The 18,619-nt window shown below is 32.3% G+C and overlaps 4 protein-coding genes across 5 annotated transcripts; 3 read left to right on the forward strand and 1 right to left on the reverse strand.

Moving 5' to 3' along the window:
- The first annotated feature begins 459 nt into the window (after positions 1-459).
- LOC101216009 (hypothetical protein) lies at positions 460-1,501 on the forward strand. Its single transcript, XM_004144102.3, has 2 exons — positions 460-839; positions 917-1,501. Exons 1-2 carry the CDS (start codon positions 554-556, stop codon positions 1,126-1,128), a joined length of 498 nt encoding a protein of 165 aa, XP_004144150.1. The 5' UTR covers positions 460-553; the 3' UTR covers positions 1,129-1,501.
- Positions 1,502-3,560: 2,059 nt separating this feature from the next.
- LOC101216246 (protein ROOT PRIMORDIUM DEFECTIVE 1) lies at positions 3,561-6,801 on the forward strand. The gene is made up of 2 exons (XM_011661781.2): positions 3,561-4,151; positions 4,320-6,801. The coding sequence occupies exon 2, from the start codon at positions 4,429-4,431 to the stop codon at positions 5,623-5,625; it is 1,197 nt and encodes a 398-aa protein (XP_011660083.1). The 5' UTR covers positions 3,561-4,151; positions 4,320-4,428; the 3' UTR covers positions 5,626-6,801.
- Positions 6,802-7,561: 760 nt separating this feature from the next.
- On the reverse strand, positions 7,562-9,974 carry LOC101205273 (xylogen-like protein 11). Its single transcript, XM_004144058.3, has 3 exons — positions 9,478-9,974; positions 8,029-8,076; positions 7,562-7,916 (listed from the first exon to the last, which is right to left on the reverse strand). The coding sequence occupies exons 1-3, from the start codon at positions 9,830-9,832 to the stop codon at positions 7,777-7,779; spliced, it is 543 nt and encodes a 180-aa protein (XP_004144106.1). The 5' UTR covers positions 9,833-9,974; the 3' UTR covers positions 7,562-7,776.
- A 3,552-nt stretch (positions 9,975-13,526) lies between these two features.
- On the forward strand, positions 13,527-18,014 carry LOC101222482 ((+)-neomenthol dehydrogenase). 2 transcript variants are annotated; one of them, XM_031880815.1, is made up of 7 exons: positions 13,527-13,658; positions 13,858-14,048; positions 14,587-14,686; positions 15,277-15,520; positions 15,812-15,889; positions 16,247-16,432; positions 17,250-18,014. In XM_031880815.1, the coding sequence occupies exons 3-7, from the start codon at positions 14,655-14,657 to the stop codon at positions 17,625-17,627; spliced, it is 918 nt and encodes a 305-aa protein (XP_031736675.1). In that variant the 5' UTR covers positions 13,527-13,658; positions 13,858-14,048; positions 14,587-14,654; the 3' UTR covers positions 17,628-18,014. The 2 variants fall into 2 exon arrangements, with proteins under 2 accessions (XP_031736675.1, XP_004144091.1); XM_004144043.3 differs by having other exon boundaries at positions 13,566-14,048.
- Positions 18,015-18,619: the final 605 nt, after the last annotated feature.

Genomic DNA, 18,619 nt, shown 5'->3' on the forward strand with positions numbered 1-18,619 from the left:
ACACTTTCTATTTGTGTGAGTAGCTAGCTTTAGCATATATAACCCGTAAGACACACTCATCAAAATAAATTGTTAAATCTACCTTGAAATTGCTCAACTGATGCTCTAACCTCAATGATTAACTAATGTTAATATAGTTTCGATAGTTCTTAAGTCATCATAAGATATTGAATGACCTTGTACCGATCTATCTTCCCTCAGGCTCGAAAGATCAAATTACACCCCTAAACCCCTTCCCGTATTAGAAGGTAGCAAAGCCAAGTATCCTTAACGAGTCTTTCATACAAAACAAACATAAAGAATTAGTATCGACCCTTTTTAAGGACATTGAGTTTAGTCTTAATAATAATGTGTAGTTTTTAGCCTCCACAGCAAACCAATTTTGAAGAGCGCCAATTGATTTTTAAACCTTCGAGGAAAAAACAAAAAACCCAAAGAAATTAAAATGATAATTACATCGATAACCCCAAAATTCAGTGAAATGTTGCAAAAAGACCCCACAAACTTTCCGTCTTCTTCTTTCCCTTTCTGACCTTCCACTTCTTTCATTTCCATGGCAGAATTCCCAAGAGTGAAGAACCATAACGAGACATACACGGAGAAAATCTCAAGCTTAGAATGGAGCAAAGCAAGGAAGACGATGATCGAAGAACAAGCAAATGCCGAATTACAATCTCTCCAACTTCTCTACCCCAATCGTTTCGAATACCTAAAGCTCGAACTCAAATCCTTCATCCATCTCCTTCAATCCCAACCCGAACATCCTTTTCCTCAGCCAAACACTAACTTAACCTCCAACCGCTCGCCGTCGCCGTCCTCTTTCGGTCCTGATACACAAGGTGAGTATAACGAATTAATTAACAATATTCACTTCTTTTTTTCTCTTCTTGTTTACTGATACATGATTTTGGAGTAGAGTCGAGTAGTTGTAGGAAGAGGAGGAAGGTGGCGGAAGGAAGAAACAATGGAAGGAATGGATTACAGAAAGAGGTTGCTGAATATGAATATGAATCTGAAACGAAGATGGGACGGGGGAAGGATAGAGTGGATGTAGTTCTGGAAAGAGCGGCCGTTTGTCTTTGCAAGATTCGACGGTTCAAAATGGCGCTGTTTTCCTCCGCGGGTTGAAGGCGGTGCTCCGTCGTCTTGACGCCTCAAAGGTGCCGATCCGATCTTTCTCTTTCTCATGCAATGACATTGCCTCTCACGTGTGAGAACGTTGAAATTTGGTGGGGAATGAACTTCAAAATTTCGTGGGGGACGGGTGAATGTTCTATTTTGGTCCGATTTTGCAGTTGATGAAAAAGAAAATAAAAAATATCACTTTTGCATCTATTTTACCTCCTCCCATTTTAGTCTTTAAATTTTTGCAAATTAATTACTTAGGGGTGGTTTGGCAGTATCAAGTATCAAGAAGTGGAGTGCCTTGTTCTCCTATTTTTCACCCCTGTTTGTTATTCTCACTCTAATGTATGTAACTATTTCTCACTTCTCTATTTCACTATTTTTATGTTTGGACGAAAGATAGATCATAATAACTCAAATTATAATAATATGCATTTCAAGTACATACTATAATAACTCTTAGTCTTTGAGGCTAAAACTTCATTAACTCTTAATTATTAGACGGTAACGTGGTACTTTTTTTAATAATTAAGCACTATAAGCATAATTGAAAATGGAATATCTGTTAAAACAATAGGCGAAGGCTTACAAGATATATGAAAAATCTGAGATATTTGAACATAGAATACTAAATGGATGTATAGATGTATAGCACAAATCCAACTCAAATATTTGAAATGACCAAAACTGACTACCCATGAAGCATTGCACCATTTTATTTTCTTTGAAAGCAAAAACGCAATCTATTGCCTTCAATTTTCTTCAAACAAATAAAAGAACTCAATTCCAAATCACTTATGCCTCGATCCTTCTTCTTCTTCGGCCTTTTCGTTTTGGCTCCAAATTCAAATAGTTTCTTGTTTTCATTTTCGCATGCTCTTCGTCTTCGATTCAAATTCAAAAGATATATGTTATGTTTTTATTTTCTTTTGCAATTTCATCGCTGATTCTTCTTTGGTTCTTTGGTCAAGTTGTTTTGCGATTGGTCTTCTTCTTTTCTTGGCTTCTCTTTAGTACTTTTCAATTTTTCCTTCGACTTCTATGGTGATTGTTGTAATTTGTTATATCATGTTATTAGTTCATTTTGATTTGGTTAAACAATCGTATAAGAACATAAACGATCCTATAAGAAAATAGAAACGAAGATAAAAAATTGTGTATAAGAGGTTGAACAATCATATAAGAAGATAGACGATCGTGTAAAAGGTGTAAAATGTTAAATGATCGTGTAAAAGATTAAATGATGATCATGTTAACGATAACAACATAACATAACCAACCCTATCACATAAATCAACAAAATAACATACATCTATCGAGCCCTAGTTTGAAGAAACTCAACAAAATAACAACAATCAATTGTGGAATCAACAAACAAAAGTTGAAACAAACTAGAGAGTAGAGAAAAAGAATCCAAGAAGAAAAACTAATTGCAAAAAAAAAAAAAAACCATTTGAATTTTATCGAAAAAAAAACTTGATCAAAGAATAATCAATGATGAAATAAAAAAAATAGTGATTGAATCGAGTATATACCTTTTGAATTTTAATAGAAGATGAAGAAAATCGAAGAGGAGAGGGTGTGAGCGAATATGAAAATGAAGAACGTTTTGAATTTGGAGCCAAAATGAAAAGGGAAGAATAAAGGTGAGGGTATCAATGATTTTGAATTGAGTTTTATATTGCTTCTTAGAGGGAACATGATCGCTTAGGTCAAAGAAGTTTGAGGTAATAAAAAGTATGTGATGTCCTTAGATGTTCTGGACTGCACGTGCACTATACCGATGTATTCAACGAGCCTATAGTCTTGGTCGATAGACATGTAGTCCTTGAAGTTTCATTCTGATGGGGATAGATCATTGCAATTGTTGATCTTCAACGAAGCATTCCTAATAAACGTGAATCATCAGCTTGCGTTTACTACGTCTCTCCCCTCTGTACACAAAAGAATTGAGTTTTCTATTTGTTTGAAAGGAAAATATAGGTAATAGAAGGGTTTTTGCTTTTGAAGAAAATAAAGTGGGCCGTGTGTTCTTTTCATTCTTTTCAAATAATTAGGTTAGATTTGTGTTATATATGCAATCAGTTTTTTTGTTGTGCTATATTTACTATTATTTTAGGCTTTTGTTCCATTTGAGCAACCAATTCTCAAATCATTACATCCAGAGTATTAAAGTAATCTTAATACTTTTGCATTAACATTAATTAAGTGGAATGTTATGTTCAAAAAATGAGCAAAACTTAGTAACAAATATATCAAATTGTTATTGTCTACAACGATAGACAATGGTAGATGATTTGGTTATATTTAAAAATATTTTCAAATTTAGCTACTAAAATCAATTAACTGGTTATAAAAATTAGAAAGACAACTTTTTAATAGGGTTATTTTTAAAATATCCCCTTCGGTTTATAAATATTGTTGTATAGTTCTTATTTATTTTGTCACATTATTGTAAAACACATGCAGAAATATTTGATTCACATGGTATAAGAGCTTTTAACGTAGGGTTACTGTATAGTCGCCGCCGTCGATCTCCATCTGACGTGAAACTCGCCGGCAACCTCAGTCACCATCGTCATTTGTTTCTCAGCCGCGCAAACCATAGCTTGATACCGTTCAGCCGCGCGACAAACTCTCGACTTTGACACCGTCCAGATCCGAATTCGGTCACCGTCCAGATCAGTTCACACGCCGTGGCGAAGCCCACTGTTTTCCGTTCGCACGTCGCAGCCCTAATATTTGGACATTCACACGCCGCGCGACCAGATTCGACCATTCAGTCATCACGAAACTCTGTTTGATTTCTATATCCGACCAGATTTGTACGCCAAACTCGCCACTGTTGTTTGCGAGTACCACTGCTGAACCGCCCTCGTCTGTTCAATCTGGGTTGGGCTGAAATTTTGCATTGGTGATATTCTAAAAGGGGGCCTCAGACACTTCACTCAACAAATGACTTTGGTTTTCACTCTCAGAGGAGGAATGATCATCCCGGACATGTTTCCTCAAAATTAGTGATTCTGGTACTAATGTTGTTACTGTGATTGAAGCATATTGTTAGAATATAGATATAATTATTAATTTTATGTTCATCCATTATCTCAAATTTACCTATTATCTCAAATTTACCTTCATCAACGTAAGTTTTTGCGGTCAATGGGTGATTTAACGCATACAATTTTTATTTCTAGGCGTCTATATTTCTTTGTTCATAAAAGAAGCCACAGCTGCTGAATTTGTATTTGAAGAAAGGAGTATGTTATGTGAGACAGAGTGCTCTGGTGAAAATTGTGCATTAAAATGGGACCTCATATATTTAGGTCCATTGCAGAAAGGTACCATCATCTCAATATGTTTGTCAGATGTAAAGTAACATCTTCCCAATATGTTGCATCAAGAGCTAGAGATCCAACGTTTGAGAAACTGATGGATAAGTACAAAGATTTTCTAAAAGTGGTTGCTATCCAAGATCTTATCCTTGCTAATCCGAGGAATCAATCAGTATCTCTAGACTTCCTCTCAAGGCTTTCCCAGAAGCTCCATCTCAACCGTGGCGCTCCCTCCTTCCTTCGCAAATACCCTCATATTTTTCACATCTTCTATGACCCAAACAAGTCTCTACCATTTTGCAAATTAACAGACACTGCCAATCAAATATTTTCTGAAGAAGCAGATGCTATCAATGCTTCATTGCCTCAGGTTGTTGATCGATTGGTCCGGCTTTTGTCAATGTCAAATTCTAAGATGGTACCACTGCGTGCAATTTACAAGGTGTGGAGGGAGCTTGGGCTCCCTGACGATTTTGAGGACACTGTGATATCGAAATACTCTCATGTTTTTCAGCTCTGTGATGCTCATGAACCAAATACTCATTATCTGAAGTTGGTTGATGACATTCCGAGAAATCAATTCAGAGCAGCTGTTGAGGAATGGAGAGTTGGTCAGTATTGTAAAGAGGACTGCACTGTTGATGAGACTGAAATCCAGTATAGTTTTAAACATAGCTATCCTCCGGGTATGCGGTTGAGAAAAATCTTCAAAGCCAAGGTTCAGGAGTGGCAAAAGTGTCCATATACTGGACCATATGAGGGAATACTTGACAGTAACAAGTATAAGAACACTAGTCTAGCACTGGAAAAGCGAGCGGTTTCAATCGTTCATGAATTCATGACTTTGACCGTGGAAAAGATGGTGGAAGTAGAGAAGATCAGCCATTTTAGGAAATGGTTTGGCATTGAGTTAAATATAAGAGATCTATTTTTGGATCATCCTGGGATATTTTATTTATCAACCAAGGGAAAGAGACATACCGTTTTCCTAAGAGAAGCATATGAGAGGGGGTGTTTAATAGATCCAAATCCAGTTTATACCGTAAGGAGAAAACTCCTAGATTTAGTTGCTATGGGGCGTCGTGGTTTATCTCAGAGTAGTTTAAGACAAAAAGCAGATCAAATTCACAATGAAGATGGTGACTTCCCTCTTCTAGGTAACAAGTGAATACATGAAAATATGCATATTCTTTCAACAATTGTCACATTCAAATTTGTGAAACATTGTCACGAGTCTGAAAGCAGAAAGGAGAATGCTGGAGAGATCAACAATTTTGTTAAGGGAATTTGAATCCATTGGGGGAGTTGATATCTAATTACCAGTATGAAAGACCCTTTTTTAATACATAGAAATCGGAGGAATGGTATATTTTACTGCGTCTTCTTGCAGATGTGAACACCTTTCTTTCAGGGAAGGACTATCTGAAATAATTTCATTGATTGAATGAAATATCAAAGAATTGGTATCCATGGTTTCTCCTGATGATACACAGAATTGGCTTCGGATGCTGCTTATCGATCACCCTTTCACAGCCTCAAAGAAGCATTTATGGATAAACATTTCATCAACCGTTTTGTGGAAGTGATAGGATGAAGGGAATACAAGAATCTTCCCAGATAAGGCAAAAACCACAAGGGACATCCTCGATGCAGCCGTTTACAAATGGTTTCTCTTGGTGTAAAAGCATACAAGCTATTAAAAGTTTGCAACTTTTCTTTCATTATAGCAAATTGGAAAGATATTTGTATTCCTCTCGAATAAGTCCTTTTTGTATATCCTTGGATATTTCATTCAATAAATGAGATGATTTCTTATCCAAAAAATTCTCAGGGAGGATTGAAGAGCGAGCTGATTAAATTGGACGCTCCTCGCAACTTTGTAATTCGGTCTTTAAGGCAGGGAGACTTAACTGGAGAAGATGTACAACCTGATTTGGTAGTCTGAAAATGTGTTCTTTGTGATCTGCAGGTGATTATGCTCCGACCAAAGCTTAGTTCACATGGGATGGGCCTTATTCAAGATGGTACTAATAATAATTGTCATCTCCTTGTATGATTTCCATTGTATTTTCATTATCTGCATGAACTTATTGAATATTTTAACATGTTGTCCGTTGAGTTTCCCGCTGCCACTTGGTTTCAAGTGAAAAGGCAGAGTCTGAACCATTTGATCTCGTGATTTTTGGTTGTACCTTCATTTGAAGGAAAGGAATTTAAGGATATTGATGCTTACTGATTAGGACTTATGTGATGTAATCTTCTGGTGACTATTTTCATCACCATTTTCTGCTGAATTGAGGGTATGTTTGTGCCTTTTATTGTTGAATTCTAGATGCTTCGAGGATTTCTGCTGTGATCATTTGAGGCCAGTAGTAAAATAGTTTAGTTTGAAGAGCTGTTAAGTCTAGATGGTTATTTATGCCATGTTTACCCATTCATAATGAGAATTGGTGTCAACCTAAGGATATTTTATTGATTGATTTGATAAAGATAGTGGATGTCACCTAATTTTTAAACACTTTCGTTCTTTATTTCGTTCTTTAATCATGTTAGTGATATATAATTTAATTTGCCTTCAACCACAAACTTAAGCTTTTGGGTGAATTGATGGTTTAATATGCTATCAAAGCGATCATATATTCAAACCGTTGCATTGTTCTTTCTTCCCAATTAAAATTGATTTTCACTTGTTGACCCTTTCAAATATTTCAAGCCCACAAGTGAAGAAGTATTAGTGATATATAATTAAATTTGCATTCAACCACAAGTTGAAGCTTTTTGGTGAATCGATAGTTTAATAAATCATATTGTTCATTTTGAATACAAATTTGAAGACAAGTGTCACCATTCATTAAGATCAACAAACAAACTTTTTAGAGCCAATATTAGAGAAAGAGTTTGAGTCATAAAACTGATGCTTTTTAGTCATGCAATCTGATGAAATAAAGAGAAAAGTTAATAACTCTACCAAACTTCATCCTTATGCCAACACATAATGCATACAAAATGTCAATTGCTTTGCTACCATCTCGATTAGTTACCATTTAATGCTGCAAAGTTACATCTACAGATTTTTGCCATCACATCATGAAAACCTTTAAATCTTTACCACAACAGAAACAAACATTTCCCTTAGAAGTTGTAGGGCAGGTGGTTTCACTTTCAACAAAATAGTTCAATAGAAGCTAACATTTTATTGGCCTAACAATCATGAAAATATCTCAGTACAGTACAATACAATAAAATACAAATACAATGACTTCTAAACTGAAAAGGAAAGACAGAAGAATAGGCAAACAATTTTATAGATAATCAAAGGTTAGAAAAGTGCAGGAATGAATGCTAAGGCCAAGCCAAGTGGAAATGCAAGACGAAGGTGGTCGATGCTCGAAGCCCTATTCCCGCTGTTTCCTGGGGTGTCGGTGGTGCTAGAGCCTCCTGCATCCGGTGGTTGAACACCTAGGTATGTTTTAACATTTAACAATGAAATTTTAGTTTAGCATAGTCTCAAATTGTGAAAGTATAGCGTTTCATTATTTCCACAAAACAAAAAAAGTGTATGATTTATTACCTGGTGATGGTGCTGGACTATTCGATGATCCCACTGGATATCCCAAAACTGCATTTAGAAGAACACAGATTTGAGCTGGTTAGGGGTGCAAGGAAGAACCGATAATTTGAAAGGCGCTCAAACCAATTGAAACCACTTATCGGTTTGAATTTGAACTTGGCAAAGAACAAACTAAATTAAACTTTATATCAAATGGTGTTGTTGGTGGAGTTGAAGTTGGAGTGAGACTACAACCAAACCATTGAGATTAGTTGATCATACCAGTTCTGATTTACAAGATTTTGTTATAAAGTCATTGGTTTGGTTTCAATTTAACGTTCAAACTTAGTGCTAAGTAGCCTCCTGTTATGATGATATTTATTAAAGATGCTTGTGATATCTATTTGAATTTTCTAGGGGGGAAAAGGGCATCTTGATAGCAAAGTTAATATATTAGTTTATGTAATAATGTTTGTTTGAAACATTCTACTAAAAAATCTCATAGTTTGATAAGAAGATTTTATTAAACAAAAGGATTAAATTTTAGTTATAAACTATAGACTAAACTCTACTATTTTAAAATCACACGACCAAATTTATAACTTAATCTAAAATGATTATTATTTTGCACTATGATAGGATTTATAATACATTATAGGATCTATATTATATTTAAAAATATGAATTGAATTTTTTTATACGTATGTAATTATGCTCTTTAAAATGTAAAATTCAAATTTTGGATACAATAAAAACATAAAAAATTATTTTCAGAATTATACTATTTGGATCGGATCACATAATCAGATAACAGTTTTAAGAAACAAAATCGAGATTATCACATAATTCGGATTCTTTACCAAGTCCTTGATTTCTAAGATTCGTTTAAGCAAAATTTTCTTTTCTTAAATTAGATTTTTTTGTAATTTATACTTTGTTTTCTTATCAATTTCATACTACATTTTCACGTTTTTCAAGAAATATTAAATTCTTAGTTTAATATTTTAGAGAAAAGATATAAAAGTGTGTGAAAACCTTTTTTTATTTCAAAATTTGCTTTGCTTTTCTAGAGATTGCAAATAACAAAATTAGGACGAAAATATTTAATCATTCAAACTCCTAATTTTGTATATGATAAATGTGAAAATTTTTAAATAAATTATTTTAAAAATAAAAACTCTAAGGGTAAAATATTTATGAATATAATAAAATATTATAATAGTGTACCAAAATAAACCACTATATTTGAAAATAACAAAAAAAAAAAAAAATCAATTGATTTATTGGAGAATTTTAGTATCAATTTTGATTTTGTAATAGATCTGATAGAGAGAGTATGTATTAATATTTATAATCTATCATTAAAGAAGCCTTCCCTATGTTTATAAATTAATTAGCTGAGTTTGGTATATTTGATATCATAAAGGAAAGAAATTGAAGAGGAAAGATGAAAAAAGAAAGAAAGCTTACGAGAGCATAGAGAAATGGAAGGAGTGGAGACATGGCATTGAGTAGGAAGCTTCATAGCTCTATCAACATCAATGGTGAATCCAACTTTATCTGGATCACTAAGCAGCTCACAAAGGCATTTAGGGCTATTCTCCACCAGCCCTGCCAATTCCGAGCAACATTGCTTATTCGGCTTCGTATCATTACTCCCCGTCGTCACGTACGGTAAACAATCCGACATGCCCAGCAGCGTCGTAAAGCAATCCACTTCTCCCACCGCCCCCGGTCCCGGCGCCGGCGCCTGCCCTGAAATCCCCTCAATCGCCATAATCACTAGTACTGCCACAGCCAAGATCCAGGGTCCTCCCGCCGCCATTGCTCGCGATGTGAAGGTGTTTTGGTTTAATTTTAGTTGGTTTTGAAGGAGGGGCGGTGGAATTGAAGTGATGAAATAGAGATGGGAAGGTGAGGGAAATTAATGGGAGCAGCTACCGGCTACCGCCATTGAAGGACTCTTTTATTACCCTTTTTCTCTCTATATTTATTATTCTTATTTATTTATCCACCTCCTATTAATTAAATAACAAACCCTTCTTCTTCTTTTTTTTCTTTCACCAAAATATGATACAAACCATTATTATTATTAATGACTCAAATATTTACCATACACTATTATTTATGCTATTCTCATACATATTCATACCACTTTCATCTATTATTATTATATTTTTAAAAGGGTAATTATACGTTATTTTAGGCAAATTTTATAAAATACTTACGACTTCTAGTAAATTTTATTCCTGTTAGTCATCGATATGCTATAACGATAGAAAACTGTCATTAATAGAATTCAAAATTTAGCTTGTGAGTATGATTTCAAAATCTACAACGAAAATTATGAATGGATGATATATTTTTTTAAAGTAAATCAACGAATAAGTAGGATGGACTAAAATTTAATTATTTGTAAGTTTAATACTTAAAAAAAATGGTAATGAACTCGTTTTTGTTTAAACTATTAGCTTTCAAACACTTTAGTTTTTTTTTCTTTCAAAATAGCTTATTTTTTAAATTAAACACTTGAAAATGTAATCCAAACATATCATTAGTCTCTTTACTTCAAACTCTTTGAATTGGTCATTGACATATTTCACATCTTTTTTAAAAAAATTCTATTTGATATAACATTTAAAGTTTAATAAGGTGAACTTTCGATTTTGTAACAATTTCGTCCATAAACTTTAATATGTAAAAATTTAATTCTAATACTTTAAATTTTTTAATGATTTAGGTCATGTCGTAGAAACTAAAGTTAAGATGTAATGAGATTCATTGCATAAATTAACCTATAAACTAATTAAAATTTTAATATTTTATAAAATACAAAGTCTTTATCATAAAATAATAAAATTTGATATCTAGTTTTAATGTTTTTCTTTTGTTTGAGATTAAATTAAAGTTTTAGTATTTGAAAGCTTTCAATTATATTTATGAATTTTCTATTTGGAGTCTCATAAATCTCTAAATTAATATTCTACTTACAAATGTTAATGTGACATGAACCCTAACCTTAACATAACTAAGAGTTCGTTTGAGTTGAATTAAAAAAAAATATTTTTCAATAAACTCATTTTTCTAATAATGATTTAAAATACACATAAAAATCTATTTTGGTAGTTTTTAAATAACCAACTTTTTGTTTGTTCCTAACATTCATACATGTATAACTCATAATTAGAACTCTTAATTAATTAGTTAACCTTTCATCATTATCATACTTTTCCCTACGTTCATTTCTTATCATCAATGTTAAAAGGAAAGAAAAAAAAGACAAATATTGAGAATAATAATAATGTGAAATGAAAGTGGTTGGTGTTGGATTCAAATTCTCCTTGGGGAAAAAGGTAGAAAGAGTTTAGAAATAATGAAAGCCCCATGTGAAAAGTTTGTCTTTTTAAGGCCATTGTGAGAGAATTTATTTTCATTATTGTTGGGAGTTAGATGCAAATAAAATAAAATAAAATCATTTCCTTTACATTAATAATTAGAAAAATAAAAAAATATTTACAAACTATAACAAAATTTTATATTCTATCAATAACAAACATTAGATAGCCAGTGATATTTTTCTATTAGTGGTATTGATAGACAATAATAGAATCTAATTTTTTTTTTTTGTTATTGATATAACCCGTAAATATTTTAATTTATTTTACTATTTTTAAAAATATCTTTTATAATTATTATTAAACAAGAAAAATGTGAGTATACAATTAATACAAGTTCAAAGTATTTGACTTTTGTTTTTAATTTTAATTTTTAATATTTCATCACCAACCTAACTTCCTAATTTCATAGTCTTAAATGTCAATATTGATGACAACCTTTTATTTTTTATTTTTTTGGATTTTATTTCTTTTTGTTTTCATATTTTAGGTTATGTTCGACAACCAATTTCGTAGTTAGGTTTTCAGTTATTTTTAAATTTTAGGCATATTTCAAATTATTTTCTCACGATGACTTGTACCTTCGGAGTTGAATTCTTACCCAATTTTTAAAAATAATAGCAAGTACATTTCAATATATAACAAATAAATTTGATGGGTAGCAAGAAAATTGAAACTAGTTTTTTTTTATAGATCTGGCTATATTTTGTAAACAGTTTCAACTTTTTTTGCTATATTTAAAAATGTTTCATTTGAAAAATAAAAGTGAAAGAGATATTTAAATACTACATGTTTTATAATTATAAATAAATTTATTTCTAAAATTTTAAGGTAATACATATCCTTGATTTATTATGATTTTCTATTTGATTTTTGAAAATTTAAGGATTTGTTTGATAATATTTCAGTTTTTTATATTTTTCGATTTTATGAAACTAACTAGTTAGATAACAAATTCCATTTTCTTTTTAAAATTTTGAAAAATGTTCGAAGAAAAAAGGATGGAATATTCAAAAAGTAAAATCTCATTGGTTTGTTAATGTGACACTTTATATTTATATGGTTTTCATTTTTTTTCTAAATACAAAGTTGGTTTTGCCTTGTTGGTCATGTGAGCTTGCATTCCATCTCTCCTTCACCTCTTAAATTCAATTCCTACTTTAAAACAACTTCAATATTTTATTTATTATTCTTTTTAATATATATATATATATATATATCACTTTTTTAAAAATATAACAAAAAACTCCAATCAAAAATACCAAAAATATCTTGTCAACACACGATTAATTTGATACTGGCGTACCTAATATATTTGGTAGACGATAGTTTAAACTACACAATCGATTATATTTTGTATATGATCTCAAACCAAATAATAGTTTTAAAAAATTGAAAAGATTGTAGAAGAAAGAAAAAGACGATGGAAAGAAAAAGAAAAATGGTAGAGGAAAGAAATTGAAAACTGTAAATATTTGGGTGTTTTGTTATATTTTTTAAAAAAAATTATATATTTTTTCTTAATTCTTTTATTAAAACGACTTAGAATTGCATGTTATCTTAATTTTAAATATTAATATCTATATTTATATAACATTAATTTTGAACTTTGAATTTTAATTTTTAGTGGATTAAGAACTAATTAGAATTTTTCAATATATATATATATATACACACTTTGAAGATATATCATTTCATTCATTCACGCGTATAATTAGTCTTACTTTAATATTTTACGATCACAATATATTTAAACAATAATATAATAGAGTTAAATTTAAGTTGACAAATATTAAGGTAAGTGGTCGAATGATCACAAATAAAACTATAGATCAAATTTGGATAATATTAAAAGAACATGAATTATCGTATTTATTGATATTCGTTTCTTTTTTGATAGGATTTAATTTGATTAGATATGCATAATTCATTACATAACAATTAAAATGTATGAAAGACATATATAAACGAGAAATGAAAAATAGTTACTAATTAAATAAGTTGTATTATTATTTCATGTGTCTCAAAAATAAAAAATGAAGAAACAAAAATAGTTAAAAAATATATTGGTTGTTGATGATTGCTCAAAGCAATACCTAAAACTTAGAATGGATCTATATGTTCACTGGAAGGAGGCATAAAGGATGAGAGCACATATCACAAAATGAAATAGTGAAGGCTTGAGGATAACTAAGTTGGATCATATGAGTTTAGATGGAATAATCAAGTTGAGCTCAATGTCTACAAGGATTGAGAGTGAGTTCAACCTCAAAACTCACATCTCTCTAAGATGTTTTAAGAGAGAATAAAATCTTTACAAAGTTGGTTTAGAAGTTCCCATTTTTTTGAATAAAAGATTTAGTCACAGTTGAAATCATGTGTTCTACCACATCCACCTTTTCAATAAAATAACATTTTCAGTGTTCATCAAAATCAGTGATCAATCTTTGCGCAGATTTGGAAGTTGATTTGACAGCGCGAATGGGCGTGGCCAAGAGCTTTCGTATTCGTCACTGCCACTCTCTTCTTACATACGAATCCAATGATATATATCACTCCCACACTCACAGATCTCAAAAAATCTGCATTCCCTTAGCTTCTACCCTTTTGCCGATCAACAATTATTCCCCCATTTTCGCCTCCAAGGTAACCCTTTTTTCTTTTCATCAATACCCTTTTTGTTTTCTTTCTTCGGCCTTTTGTTATGTCATGAGCACCAGGTGTCTGATGAAACTCTTTCTTAATATATAACACTTGTCTTCTCATCTTATCTATGTTGTGGGCGTCCTTTATTTCATTTGTTTGTTTGGATATTTGGATCTTTTCTTAGTAAACCTTGATCTCAAGTCAAGAACTAGGACCTTCATCATGTTTTGGGGGTCCTACATTTGATATGTTGTCAGGTGCTTTATTTCTCTTATGTTTGGTTAGAACAATATTTCAGTCTTTTCATGATGTGATGGCTGTGAAAATGCAGATTGTAATGAATATTAAAGTCCATACAAATTTAGAATGTACACACACACGCATGTACCATTGTGCTTTTTCTTCTTCTTTAATTAGGATAGTTGTAGATAATTTTCGTACAGAGGAACTAATATATGTAGGCTATTATCACAGTGAAATTATTTGTGATTTGAACACCATGTAAAGAATTCATCATGAACTTATTTGAACTTGGCAGGTTCAATATACAAAGTACTTTATTAAAGATTCATCAGTTCGGGAGTACTTCGAATTGTAGCAAGAATAATGGAAACGAATGGAAATCATGTAACTGAGAGGTATGTCCTTAATTACTTCAACTCCAATGTGATATTCTTTGATGTTTTGTCTGTGTTCTTTTCCCGATGAGACAAGTCTTTGCTAATTTGAATTTACTTTTAGTGCCTAACTTGAAGGGGAAAAATCGACTTCGGATTAAAGTTTGATTAGTTGATATGTTCTTTTCGGATTTCTTTTAAGAGAAATAAATATTTACAAAATAGTATCGATAGATTTTTTAAATTTTATTATATTTATAAATATTTTTATATTTCAATTTATTCCATTTTGTAAAGAAACTTAGAAACAATCAGCGTTAATTATAGTGAACTTATTTCCACTATTTATATCCAAGATGCTCTCAGCTAATTAGGTAGATATCCTTACCAGTACTCCCAAGATATCCCTAGTCAATATTCTAACATATCAAAAAAGTCAATAACTAGCCAAGAGATTAATGAATTCAATCCATGGTGGACACATACCTAGAACTAGAATCAAGCGAGTTGTCTCATGGGATTAGTCGAGTTGCACATAAGTTGGTTCAAACATTCATGCATATTTAAACAAGGAAAAAGAAAGAGGGGGGTTTGAAAGTTATTCATCGCAGGTATGGTGTAGTCACTGGAGCAAACAAGGGGATTGGTTTTGAAACGGCTAAGCAACTTGCTTCTGAAGGCATAACTGTGATTTTGACAGCCAGAAATGAGCAAAGAGGATTGGAGGCTGTTTCAAAGCTCCATGAAATAGGTTTAACAAATGTTGTCTTCCATCAACTTGATGTGTTGGACCCTGACAGTATCCAGTCTCTGGCTAAGTTCATAGCTGACAAGTTCGGCAGGCTTGATATCTTGGTAAGGTTTCAAATGATTCAATTTCATTTTAGTCATTTGGATTGCTATTAATTTACCAAATTCTTTGTGGCCATTTACACGCTCAAATAAAAATTAAAATTGAAAAAGAAAAAGAAAGACAACCCCCACCTCCATATCTCTCTGCATGGGAACTGTTTGGTGAACAAGACAGAGAAGAGAGCTCCTCTTGGGACATTTTCTCGTGGTTCGAACTTGAATAGAAAAAAGAAGAAAGAACAAGGTTTTATATTGCTGTTTTCCTTTTTGTTCATAACGAATTGACTGTTGCAGGTAAATAATGCTGGGGCTAGTGGGGTTGTGGTGGATGAGGAAGGATTAAGGGCCATGAACATAGATTTCTCCTCTTGGGTAATACTACCTTTCTTTTAATTCATTCATGTATATTCATAACTTGTTTAGAAGACAAAAAAAGTATCCTCATATTTAACACTAATACTAAAAGCTACATCTTTGGTAAATTCAAAATCATTTTGTACCACTGACGTTTAACTTAGCTCAACTAGTTAATATATGAGGTTGAAGGTTTGAATTCTTTAACCCAATGTGTTGTTGAACTAAGAAAGATAAATGTGTTTTTGAAACACTATTTAATCAAATATCAACTGAAGCAAACTTTTTGAAACAGCCACCTGACTTGTTTTCAGGAGTATGTCATATCTGTGAGTTTGTAGGAATTTGTCTCATCCATGATTACACTTAATGCAGCTCTCGGGCAAGGCAACGAACTTGGTTCAGAGTGTGATAAAGACAAATTGTGAGAAGGCTGAAGAAGGCCTCAACACAAATTATTATGGCCTTAAAAATGTAACAGAAGCCCTTCTTCCACTGCTACAGAAATCCTTGGAAGGAGCAAGGATTGTGAATGTCTCCTCTCTCAGAGGCGAATTGAAGGTATCACACCATTCTTTATCTTTATAAACATTTCTCAAGTTAGTCTACTATTAGGATTCCTCCCCTAAAACTTAGAAAATCCTAACAAAGATGGAGAAACTCCTTCCAACACCACCTCCAGTGATGATCGTTGGCTAATCTTTGACCACCACCTTCGATGACGCCACTGACAATCTTCCAACAACCAACTCCGGTTGCCAGTGGTCTTACACATTAAAACTCCTGCACTTGTGTTGGTTCATCTGACAGATGATGAAAATTTCCCTTGTACATTTGATCTATTCACTTTTCATATTTTATATTTGAAACTTAACAGCTAAAAGTGTTTCCAATTCTTATGGGTTGGGCCAGCGGTCATTGTGACTAGTGAAATAAGTTCAAACCATGGCAACTCCACTAACTTAGAATTTAAATTCTTAAGATTCTTTGATAACTAATTATAATAAGGTCAGATAGTTGTTCTAAAGGATGAGCCTAGGTGCGCACAAACATTTTCTTCTCTTTTTTTTATTAAAAAAATAAATAAACGTATAACAAAAGAACTAAAGACAAAGTCATTTTCAAGCTTTTATTGTTGAACTATATGAAGTTACTTTTGGTTGAGAATTCCAAAAAGTGAGCACATACAAAAAGAATTGAAAAATTAAAGAATCTTTTGAATACTAAACATAGACGATTATACTAAAAGATTAGCTTAAGCGTATACAAGCTCGCATAAAAAAGAATAAAAGGGGAGAGAAAATGACCTTATTTGTCAGAAGAGAACTACAAATGATATCATCTGATGATTTGAGAATAAAATTACTGTGTTTGGCAGAGAATACCAAGTGAGCAGATACGAACAGAACTGGGGGATGTAGAAAATTTGAGTGAAGAAAAGATAGATGGAGTGTTGAAAAGATTTCTACATGATTTGAAGGAAGATAGATTAGAAGTGAATGGATGGACAATGATGCTTCCACCCTACAGCATCTCCAAGGCTGCAGTGAATGCTTATACAAGAATTCTTGCAAGAAAGTATCCAAAAATGTATATAAACTGTGTTCATCCTGGCTATGTTAATACTGATATCAACTGGCATACAGGAATATTGAGTGTAGAAGAAGGGGCTAAAGGTCCTCTCAAGTTAGCTCTTTTGCCAGATGGAGGTCCCACAGGTTGCTATTTTGACGAAACTGAATTGGGGGAGTTTTAATTAACTCACTGCAGTTTGGAATGAAACTTCACTTGTTTCATCAAAGATGGAAGGGTTTGTAGTGATTTTTTGCATGGATGACCCAATCCCAGCAACTTAATGTGTATTTGATTACGTTATGGAAAATGGAGCAACCTTTTGTGACATTGCCACTATGATGCATCCTATGACTGCCTTATTGCAGTTGGAAGTTTGGAACAGAGCTTAACTTTGTAGTTAGTTGATGATTGGTTCTAATATTTCAAAAGGTGGAGGCACCATAAGATGCTAACTTTGGTTTTCCAAATAGAGAATCTGAATGGTCAAAGGTTTAGCTCAATGCGACTGTTTATTATTCCTTTACTTTTTGTTTGTTCTATAAAGTTCATTCTTCTTTGATTATAAAAATGTCGATTGTCTGAGTTTTTATAGATAAATATGAAATATTTCCTTGGGGGAATCTAACTTTGATTTTGAGTCAAGTTGGTTTTCTTAGAAAAAAAATTAAAAGATATATTTTTTTCAGATGGTTCAACTTGATAATTAACAATTTGATCTAATCTTTTAACCAAAACATTTTTGTTCGATCACTTGGTAGAAAATTGTGTGTTAAGGCCAAAATTGACTGAAAATAAATAGTTGCATTAAAAATGTTGGCATTGGGTCCAGAGGTACAGGTACCATTTTGTTGAAAGTCGTTCAGCTTTTCTTGAGAGTATGACATAAGTTACTTCATTGTCGTAGTGTCTGGTACTCAAACACTGGTTTGAGGGTATTTTCTCTACCCTATTTACCCTAAAAAAAAGGGACACCTTGCGTCCTTGAATCGAACTAACCTAGCCACCTCCATTCCTCAGGACCATAGTAATAATGGAGATTGAAAATTGAAAAGAGGTAATGGACTTAGAGAGCTTTCAACATATTTTAAGGTACAATTTTTTTTTAACATATTTTAAGGTACAATTTCTTTTAAAAGATATATCAAGATTTAAATCTAATTCCTGGAATCTATT

Source organism: Cucumis sativus, chromosome 1, assembly GCF_000004075.3.
Source record: "Cucumis sativus cultivar 9930 chromosome 1, Cucumber_9930_V3, whole genome shotgun sequence".
Taxonomy (NCBI): domain Eukaryota; kingdom Viridiplantae; phylum Streptophyta; class Magnoliopsida; order Cucurbitales; family Cucurbitaceae; genus Cucumis; species Cucumis sativus.